An 11,186-nucleotide genomic window follows, 5' to 3' on the forward strand; every position below is an offset into this window, starting at 1 on the left:
TATATATATATATATATATGCTATCTAAATGCTTCGAAATTAGTAATTATCGCATCATCGAATACTTAAAGCATCGATATTACGCATTTTTCCCCTTATCATAATACACACGGAGAGAATTGCTTAAACGAAATGAAGAAAGCTCCTATTAATAACTCAAAACCCATTATTTCTAGTCAAAAGAAAAACCATTTCTACCGAAGTTGAGCCCATTTCTACCGACCGAAATGGTTCTAAAAGGGAAAAAAGAGAAAAAAAAGCCACAACATTTCACTTGTTTTGAGAAGACATTGACCCCGGTCTATCATCACAGCCCTTCTGTATAAGAAACTCCAGTAGACTTCAACCAAACCCCTCCTTGTATCAACTCAGCCACCGTGAATTTCTTGGCCTCATTAGCACTAGTAATGACATGATAACCTGGCCACTTCACTCTCTTACTAGTACCAGCACCGGCTCCCTGGTTCAAATACTCACCGTAATACAAAGTCTTTAGGGCAAACTCCCCATCCCACGCTGACCACCCAGCTGGATCAATAAGGTCACCAATATTGGACTGCATTACAACAGTCCTTGAGTACTCCTTCCATGGACGGCCCAAGTATGATTTGAATGAGCTCTTAACAGGAGTAAGATCAGAGCTTGCTATAATGTCACATTTCTGGATTGATGTCCCAGTGTTTTGGTTTGGGTCAGTTCTTCCTTGGGCTGTTACCATGTTCTTTTGTCCACTCATGGGCTTTCGTGGTACAAGCTTGCAGTTTTGGAGCACCACAGCAGCATTGCCGAAGATGAAGTCCACCGTGCCAGTAATATAGCTATCCCTGTAGAATTGCCGGAGGCTGTGGGTGTAGAGGGTGTCTTGATAGGCATCAATGCGGCATCGGTTAATCACTGATTGATCAGCTCCGACGCGGAGGGCCACCGCTTGATGCTTCTCTGGGCCAGCGGTGTTTTGGAACCAAATGTCCTGGGCTATGAATCCATCACCAACAGCAGCTGCATTCATAGATCATAAAACTTGGTTAGTTTGACGTCGAATGTGGGCGAGTATTTAATTTGTAAGAAACTAATTATGAAAGGTACCAGCCTTTTAATTCGTAAGCATGCTTGTGATTTGGGCTTATTCTAAGCTTCCTTTTGGAATCAAATGTTTTTTACCTCATTTAGATGTGAGATATTGTATCATAAAATATTTTTTAATTAAAAATGCATATTTAAAAAAAAATTATTTTTTAGATTGATGAATCAAAATCACCTAAAAATATATCTTATGCTTTTTTAAATGAAAATAAAATTAAAAATTACTTTAAAAAATTAATTATAATACAAAAACAAACACTCACTAATTCAAGAAATTAATGAGTGACACATATAATACAATAAAAAATATCGAAACCCATTGGAAAATCAAATCTATTATAATATAAATTATAAATATTTAATATAATAATTAATTATAATGTGAATATTATCATCCAATCAGACAATTTTAATCCAAATAAATCATGTTTATTGTAATTTTTTAAAATATTTATCTAAATCATTATTATATTAAAATAAATATTCAATATCATCAAAATGAGTAAATCTACTCCAAATAATATAGTAATGAATTCACTCCAAAAGTAATTTCTTCAAATCACTGAAGAAAACTCATTCACTGATTTATATTAGCCGGCTTGTTGTCCTTCATAACGAAAGAGGGCAAGCTTTAAGATATATTTGAATTTTCCCTTTGTTTGTCTTTTCTATATGGTGGCGTGTTCGAATGTGCTCTCTGATCTACCTAGTTGGACTCCTAAATGAAATGAAATAATATCTGGAAAAAGAAAACCATCGGCATCGATTTTATGATAAGAAAAGGGCTGGATTTGATTTGTAGAAGAAATAAAGAAAAGGAAAGAGGAGTGAGATCTTTACCTACGGTGGCAGATTTGAATGTTGTAGACCCATCAACAACATTCAAATTACCAGTAATGATAGTGGAATCCATGCCATCACCAACAAGCATCACGTTCTTCTTTTTCTTTCCCACTTCCACATTCTCCTTGTATGTCCCCTTCTTCACATAAATAACATACCTGGTCTTGCCATTATCTGGTGCTGATGCCACAGCCTCTTTCACAGTCTTGTACTTACCACTCCCATCTTTAGCCACTGTAACATCAGCGTTGATGTCCTTTGGCAAAGTAATTAGAAGCTTTCTATCCATGCTAGGTAGCCATGATGGAAAATCTTCTTTCAATGGAAAGATGTCATTATTTTCTTTCGAGGGTGAAATTGCAGCTAGTATGGCTAGAGAAGTTCTCGCTCTCAATATCAAGTCATTGAGGTCTAGCTCCATTGTGGATCTGGCTGGACCATTTAGCCCATCTAAGCATGTATCGTGGTTGGTGAGGACACTGCTAAGCCACGTAAGAGCATTTGCATGGGATTCGGATGTAACTCTTTCAAGAGCAACTATTGTGTCCTTGATTCTGTACTTGGAGATCTCCATCAGCTCCACACAATCTCCTAGAGCGGCTTGCTCTCTAGCATCATTGATCCGACTGTGAATAACCTCGGCCTTTTCAATAGTATCTTGTATGTGGGATGTGGATTTTCCTAGCAAGAGCTGAAGTAGACCGACTTGGCTCATTTTAGTGGATGTGTATGAAGCTATTTGTGAGACCATGGCTAGGCATGATTCTTGGTCATAGGCATGGTCACATAAGTTTTGCAATAGGCCAGGAGGGGAAGAGGGGTCAGTTTTTGTGTAATAGCGCATGGTAACTAGTGTGGTTGAGCTTAAGATTGCAACCATGGAGATAACTAGACATATAGTTTTGCGACAAGAGGTTTTGGGGGTGGCTAATAGAGGAGTATTCATTGTTGCCATGGTAGCAGTGTATGCTTTTTCCATGGACTTATCCTCTCTTGTATTTATAGTGCTCCATGAATTAAGATACGACAAAGCAAATAGACAATAAGAGAATTGTCTCTTTAGTCTATGCTCATAATGTATTAAAATCGAAGTTGTCGACACCTAAAAGTCACATGTGTGTGTTTTTAGGATAAGTTATAAAAATGCATTGGTTCATGCAAAAAGAAATTCCGCAGTAAAGGCTACTTTTGAACCTTTGAGATTAAATTAAAGTAGTATTTGATTACTATTTTAAAATATAAAAAATGTAGTGTTTGATTACTATTTTAAAATATAAAAAATGAAGATTATTTGGATAAAAGAGATAAATTTTTTACAAAGAATATAAATTCTTATAGAGAATATAAATTTACTTTAAAATTATTTTAGATATATATTTATCTTTATATTATTGTCTTTATTCTTCTAAATAAACATATTATTCTTCTTTTATCCTAAAACACTGATTAAAATGCAAACTCAATAGTCTTTATAAATGATCTTAAAGAAACATCCTACACACACACATAAAAAAAATTAATAAATTCTTCTAAGTTATATTATACCTCCACTCAATACAAAATAATAAATAAATTAAATTATGAAAATATTATTGAAACTTTCCTTGACACATCCACATCATACCATATATCTATTTAAAAAAACTGTCATCATATCTCAGAATCAAAACTATATTCATATATATTTCACTCTATTTCAATCTGTTCCAATTCTATTTTTTTTCTTTAAATAGAATACAAAATATGCTATCATTCTATATATATACATATATATATATATTGAATAAAAATATGCTATCATTCTATATATATATACATATATATTGAATACTTACAAACTAACATTAATAAAATAATTAAGAAGAATAAAAACCGTAAAATAATATAGTGTATTCATAGACGATAGGAAGCATCTAGGATTATTTTCGTTTTCTGTAGTAGGTAAATATCGCTATCATTCCACGTGATTAGTCGTAGCATTCTTAAAGAGCTGCAGTAGTGGAATGTTGACTGGTTTCAATTTGAAACCATCAATTTTCTTAAACCACGAAAACTACGAGCACACATAAATTCACTAAAGACTTGAGATATTTCCATTTATATTTCACACCTTTAGATAACATTTTCCGGATTTTTAAGCATCGAGACAATATCTACATTCAAAGAAAAATATCTATAATAATTTAGTATGGTTTTAAACTGTAATTTTCATGGTTTGATTTTGTTTAAATTGTAAAAGCCATGGGAGGAATATATTCCTTTAATAGATCAGATCAACCCTTCTTATTTTACTAATTATGTCTAGCCATTCACATGGCATCATAAAGAAGGAAGTGGGTATTTTCTTATGAATATGGAGGCAATCATGGCACTGGCTAAAATAATTTATTATATATACGAAAGTTGTTTCATTCATAGGCGGTTCCCATTTCATGGACGTGTCATAATTAGCCCATAGTGGATAAAATGATGGAATTCTTTAATTTTTTCAACGGGCGACACGATTACCTTATCTACCATTTTTTTTTCTAGAATCATATATATATATATATATGATTTTATATTGTAAAAGTTTTTTTTTAAAATGCTTTATTATTTTATTCTAAGTTAATTTTTATATTGTTTTGATATATTGATATTAAAAATAATTTTTTTACAAATATCTTAATATATTTTAAAATAAAAAATATTTTAAAAACAATAAAATGAGTAATCTTTAAAATTCTAGGGGCTGCCTCAGACTTATATCTACTTGGAAACTTTTGATTTTTTAATTGTTATCACATATTGATTGCGATTTGCTAGAAAGATAAGACAGCCAAGAAAGTTATGAAGATAGTGCCAAAAACTACCTTAGTTTTCAACTTTAAAATTCTTTGGGGAAAATATTGTTTTTGTGCGTAATCATAGTTTTCTTCATCCACTTGCTTAGGAGTTTCCAAGTTTCTCATTCAAGTTTCAACAAAATCTGAATTTGTAGCAGCCCGAGGATAAAGAAAGTTACGATATAATTGCTTATCTTTATATTTTAATACTGAGATCAAGCCCGAGGAGTTTGGCATTCCAACAACTCCTTGCCCCTCTTCGTTGACTAGAATACGAAGACAACGAGGTTAAAAGACCTGGCGTGCAAAACCCCGCATGAACATCAGATCAAAGGTTGTAAGATACTGGTGAGTAGTTTTGTAATAAATTATTTAGTCAAGAAAATTAGTCATTGTTATTTAGTTAAACAGAAAAATAATTTGTAACAGTAAGGGGTGATGATGTCAATGAGATCACGTTAATATCAGCATTAACACAAACGTGATTAGCTGTTTCAGGTTATAGAATCTAACAACATCGGTGGGGTGTGCTAGTGTCGGTACAGTAAAAAATTGATTATCTAAAAATTAAAGGTTAATGATGTCGGGTAATTGATATTGGCATATCTTTAATTAGTTATGTTTAATTAAATAAAACTTATTAAAATTGGAAAAATTCATGTTTTCTATTAAAAATTTTAAAATGTTTATGTAAACATAAATGCATGCATGTTTATTTCGTATTACTCTATATTTTTAATGTGATGGTTGTGACTCGAGATTATTATTTATCTTGAAATATTTTTTAAAATATAATAGGATTGACATGTTTTAAAAACATATATATATATATATATATATATATATATTACTTAATTTTTCCTGAATTTAAGGTTAATGAAAGATTTATATCATTAAGAATTTACAAGGATGGTATACGATGAGTCATAGGTTACTTTAATTAACTTGTCTAGGTTTTGTCTTTTTATTAAAAAAAAAATTATTTAAGATAAATTAAAAAAATTAAAAAAAATATTTTTGGATAAAACCTTTTTAGAAAATGAAACTTTCAACCCACCAATTTCTTAAATAATTCAAGATTAAACCTAATCTAAGATAAATTTAAGATTAAAGAGTCATTGAGTTGATTAAATACGTCAAACTCAATTTAATAACTATGAATACATATTTAAGGGTAATTGTTTTATTTTTGGATTGTATAGTTAATTATAATGCCAAAAAATTATTTCTAAGAATTTTTTTCATTTAATTATTAGTGTATTCCTGAGTGTGCATCAATCAAAATTAAGCATTTTATTAGAGTAATTTTGAAGGTTTACACATATACCTAATACCCTTCACATTCACATTGATATTTTAGTGCATTCAAAGAAGCACTAATAGAAAAATTTGAGTGTTGGTTCCAAAATCGAACATTTAACAGCAGTGCTGTCACCTTTTCTTCTTTTTTCACGTGTTGCAGCGGACAAAGTCTTCTTTTTATAAAGAATCTTTGGTTGTTTTGAATTCTTAGATCTAGGGGAAAAAAATTATAATTTATAATAAAGACTATACAAACAAAACCCTCTTCAGTTTTCATGCAATCTATATTTTATGAGAACACGTGATTATATATATATATATATATTCAGAGGACGCTCTTTTTTTGGCGCAAATCATCATTTCCACATGCTTTAGATCTAGGTTTCAAAGTGGTCAATATTTTATGAGAAATTAACATTGTTATTAAAAGATACTGTTAAATATTCCAGCATGATTAAGCCTGGTTTAATTATAATGAGTTAATCCAAGAAATTTAGAACTCCAAACTTAACTCGAGTTAAATTTATAATTAAAATTAATAAGATATTTATTAAGTAAAACTTAATTGATTTGAATTAGATTTGGTATGATTTAGTTAATATAATTAATCCTAATCTAAGCATGATTGTGGGTAAAAAAAAACTTTATTTAAAAAAAAAAGTCATTAACTTGGTGACAATTATGATATTATTTAAAGAGAATTAATTAAGTCATTGAAATGATATTTCACAAGCGACAGAAGAGGGGCAAGAATAGGGGCATGCGGCATCACCGATTGCGTTATATCCATTGTTCATGGTCTTTCTAACAAAATTACACTGCAAATTCTACATAGGAAGACAATTTAACCGGATATAGAACAAAAATCTCAAAAGTTTATGAATAAGATTGACAAGAATAAGTTTGAAAAGAAATCTACAGAAATATTTGATAGCATTTCATAGGAAACATGAGTTGACTTTCAATAAAATAAAAAGAGAATTCATCAAGTATGATCATGTTAGAAACTCGGTTAAAATTTATTAATTTTTATTTTTTAAGATTTTAAAATAATATTATTTTTAATTTTTATAAAATATAAAAAAATAAATTAATTCAAGTTATATCACCCATCTAATCTAATGTATGACACAAGACTTTCCCCCGACCCATAGTCAGTTTTGAAAACCATGGTTTTAGCTTTCTCTCGGGTTTTTTTCCTCATAGGCTGAGTGATTAGTCTCTGTAATGTAATTGGATTTGGGGCTTTGTTGAAAGAAAATGGGCTTCTTTCATTTTCCTGGAATTCAAAAGGTGGAGGGGAGCTTATCCATTGGTAAGCAATTGAGCAATGAACTGGACTTGGTCGTGGCTTGTAGCCCAATAACTTAATTCTTAATTAATAAGGTTTAAATTATTATTTTTTATCATGATTAATGAGAAACAGTAAATTGCTATCAGAAGCAAACCCAAACTTAATAAAATAAAATTCTATCTGTAGATTCAGAACCATGATACAATAGCTAACAACATCCTGATTTCAATCATTAGATCTACCATAATAATTCTTTTTTTTTGTTTTTATTTATTTTTATATCTATAAAATCATTTGAAAAGGAGATTTTGTCCCTATTAATGTATATTTTGATTGATTTATAAGTTAATTCGAAGGTACATTATAGTAATTAATCACTTGAACCATCAAGTTAAGATACAAAATATTATTCCATCAATCAATATTAAGGTTACAAGTGCAACATGTGAACAGAAAAGAGAAAAAAATCAACCATAATTTAGCCGGAAAAAGTCATTTTGCACGAAGAAGCATCCATCTTGTGTTGGAATCAAGTGAAACATCTGCAACAACATCAAAGAAATTTGAGTTTAACCTCAATATTCTCCAAGTTCTTTTGCATGTATTCTACTGATGTTCATACCTGGCTAAATCTCAAGTGATGCTCCTCTCCAGGCAACTGTAGGCTGCCACTGACAAACACGACGATGCCCCCTCCATAAGCTGAGGGCTGTGAATCAATGGTGCTAATCATATGTTTGCAGTTACCAAATGGCAAGTTGTTTAGCTTGCAGGAGATATCCACAGCGCCAACTATCTTCTGACCCTCAAATGTCAGCATGGAGGTAGGCTGGTAAAGAGAAGCAAGAGAGGATCGATCATTGTCGAAAAGGTTGTAGTAATGATCCACAAATGCCTTCCCCACCACTTCAACCTGTTCTTGCACATCGCATCGCTCCATCTCCGTATTGAAGTGATTCCCTTCTCCGCCACCACCAGGCCATGCCATTTATATAAGCAAACGAATATGCTGCGAAGAGCTTTGGCCTTAAAAGGGGGGAAAGGGAGAAAAGTTGATATTGCTTTGTCTCGTAAATAGACACCAGAAGACTATTACACCCTTGTTATGGCATCTGATTCAGCGAAAAGGAGGGTATTATGGTAATTGGAAGCAATCTGAACCGCGAATCTGAACCGCTGTATTCCTACGCAAAGTTGCAAGGGTTTTGAAATGGAGAAAAGGATCGATGTTGGAGCAAGTAATGCTTGGCATCCACAATAACTTTCAAGCTTTTCTGCCGTCCAAATTACCCTTTTGTGTCATATAGTAGGACCTCTTCCTTCTTTATAAATGTGTGTTTGTTGGCTTATAAGTTTCCTAATCATTCTCTGCAATCCAGCTTAAATTGGGTACAGACTAACACAAACTTACAGGTTCTGGAAGAAAAATATACATTTCCATGCGTGAAAAGTTTCGAAAGCCCTAGTGGCCTCTAACGAAAAAGGGCCAAGTATCCAACTAGATTTTAGCAGCTCGGAGGAAGCATCAGGGTAATGGTTTTTAGCTGTGTTAACATTCATCATATACTGACACCATGGCCTTCTAGGCATGGGGAAAGAACTGGACAAGTGAGAAGATCATACGGATCCTCCACTTGTATTTGCATTCCAAAGCTACAAGAGCTATAACTCTTTGAGTAATTTACAGTTTTGAGCATAAAAAGCACACATTGCTTTTTTCTTTCTGCTTCATCTAAAGCAAACATTCTCTAATCACATCATACTTGTCAACTAAAACAGCATGCTCTGAAGAGAATCATTGAGAAATAAAATAGAGAGGAACACCTGAGAGAACATAAGAATTCAAGGAATCCAAAAGTTTTCAAGGAACTCAAAAAGAGATGGTAACATTTGGAAGCATGGTTTCCCAACTCGATTCATTAAGTTCACAGTTCAAGCTTATATTATCCTTGTTGGCGAGAAGAAGGTCATCGTCCACGAGCTGTAAGAATGACATGTTTGGGAGTCCTTGAATGGATTGTGGGCAAAACCCGTGCTGGCTTCGCTTTGAGACTTGCTTGCTCTTTTGGTAATGTGGCTGCGGGTGAACCTCTCCCGCAGCCACGTTAACAAACGTTTGGTAATTAAAATAAAAGTATTTTTAATGGGTAGGATTCATGACACCAAAGGTTTTGAAGAAGCAGCATTTGCTGCTTCTTGTTTTTTATTGTTGCGCTGTTTATTAAACTGAATAGTTTTTTTTTTTTTTTTAATTTTAAAAAATTATTGTAAGTGAATTAATTTACTTGTACTATTTACATAAAAAGTTTAGATTTAAAAAAAAATTAGTGCAATTAAATAATTTCACTCATATTATTCACATAAACATAAATAATATTTTTTTATTTGTTAAAAAAATAGTTTAAGGTAAATTAAATTTACTCGTACTGTAATCTTAATTTTATTCCTGATAATATTTTATCTAATTTTATTGCATGCTCAAAAAATTATAAAAACTGTAGTTCTTGTTGAATGAATTTTGTACATAATAAAATTCTAATTTTTTTAAAAAAAATTGAGTTTTACTTGAAAAACTAGTATTTAATATGATTTAATAACACAACAAATTAGAAGGATATCGCATGATGACGTAACATTTGTGGAATTTGATAGCAATTCCAATTATATTTTTGCCGAGTCCGACCCATTTAAAAAAATTTAGTTTTTATTTTTATTTTAATTATGTTTTATTCAAAAAATTAGAAGGATATTACTTGATGAAGTAACAAAAAATTTAGTTTTTGTTATTGGATAGATTTCGTATGTGATAACGTTGTATATAGTTTAATGGAATAATAAAAAATATTTGATATCAATATTATTTATTTCGTGATATAATAATAATAGTTAAATCTATAATATTTAAATTAAAAATATTTTTTAATTATTTTATAACCTTAATTTAAAAAATATTTTTTAACAAAATACATTAAACTATTTTTTATTTAACCTCAATTTCAATTATAATTTTAATTAAATATATATTTTTTAAAAAATCATAACAAAAAAAAAAATCATACGAGACAAACGTAACTGCGATCAGCAGCCACAGGCTTGAGTAAAAAGTTGACTTTCAAATAATGAAATTAAGAATTCTATACTGAGCATGAAGATATATCAATTCTCCAAAAACTAGGACAGAAAACGCAAATGAGAAACATGAACACTATCTGCTCAACCATGAGTCTTTCCTGCCACACGCCTGAGCCATTCTTTTTGGCCCTAAATCAAATACAATCCCCAAATCCCCTCAGCCTGTTATTCAGCTTACTATCAAGCAACTATTCTTAATCAAGCTGCCTCAAGCTTGTCAATTTTATTTCAATGGTTTGTTTTATTTTTTCAATTGAAATGGAATATTTTAATTTTAAAATATTTTAGTATGCTATTTCGAGGTTATATTATATATATTTAAATTTAAATTTAAAATAAATTAATTATAAATTATACAATATAAATACAATATCAAATAAATATATTTTTAAAATTTAAAATATTTCTAAATAGTCAAAATTGAATAAATTTTTAATTTAAAATAATTCAACTTGCATAAACTATCAAAACATTATAAAAAATATTTTAACATAAATATTTTTAATATAAAACTAGATTAATGTTATTAAGACTAATGAGATCTACAATATTTTTTATTTTGTTTAAATTCATACAAAATATAAATATGAAAAAAAACATGAATATAATAAACTACATATATTAATGATAAATTTAATTTTAAAAAATTAATATAATTATTAATGAAAATAATAATAATAATTTTTAATATTATTATTAATATCATA

General features: G+C 30.4%; 2 protein-coding genes across 2 annotated transcripts; both read right to left on the bottom strand.

The window, feature by feature from the left end:
* Positions 1-123: 123 nt before the first annotated feature.
* Positions 124-2,911, bottom strand: PMEPCRA (methylesterase PCR A). Its single transcript, XM_011002392.1, has 2 exons — positions 1,924-2,911; positions 124-999 (listed from the first exon to the last, which is right to left on the bottom strand). Exons 1-2 carry the CDS (start codon positions 2,903-2,905, stop codon positions 308-310), a joined length of 1,674 nt encoding a protein of 557 aa, XP_011000694.1. The 5' UTR covers positions 2,906-2,911; the 3' UTR covers positions 124-307.
* A 4,781-nt stretch (positions 2,912-7,692) lies between these two features.
* On the bottom strand, positions 7,693-8,353 carry NTL (NTF2-like protein). The gene is made up of 2 exons (XM_011002394.1): positions 7,970-8,353; positions 7,693-7,889 (listed from the first exon to the last, which is right to left on the bottom strand). The coding sequence occupies exons 1-2, from the start codon at positions 8,333-8,335 to the stop codon at positions 7,815-7,817; spliced, it is 441 nt and encodes a 146-aa protein (XP_011000696.1). The 5' UTR covers positions 8,336-8,353; the 3' UTR covers positions 7,693-7,814.
* Positions 8,354-11,186: the final 2,833 nt, after the last annotated feature.

The sequence above is a fragment of the Populus euphratica genome, unplaced genomic scaffold (assembly GCF_000495115.2).
Source record: "Populus euphratica unplaced genomic scaffold, PopEup_1.0 scaffold183.1, whole genome shotgun sequence".
Classification (NCBI taxonomy): domain Eukaryota; kingdom Viridiplantae; phylum Streptophyta; class Magnoliopsida; order Malpighiales; family Salicaceae; genus Populus; species Populus euphratica.

Excerpts from the sequence above, each read along its gene's own strand:
- PMEPCRA (XM_011002392.1), bottom strand. The coding sequence starts at position 2,905 with ATGGAAAAAGCATACACTGCTACCATGGCAACAATGAATACTCCTCTA. Across the intron at positions 1,000-1,923 it reads ATTCAAATCTGCCACCGTAG|CTGCTGTTGGTGATGGATTC; the intron begins GTAAAGATCTCA and ends CTATGAATGCAG.
- NTL (XM_011002394.1), bottom strand. The coding sequence starts at position 8,335 with ATGGCATGGCCTGGTGGTGGCGGAGAAGGGAATCACTTCAATACGGAG. Across the intron at positions 7,890-7,969 it reads ATCACTTGAGATTTAGCCAG|ATGTTTCACTTGATTCCAAC; the intron begins GTATGAACATCA and ends ATGTTGTTGCAG.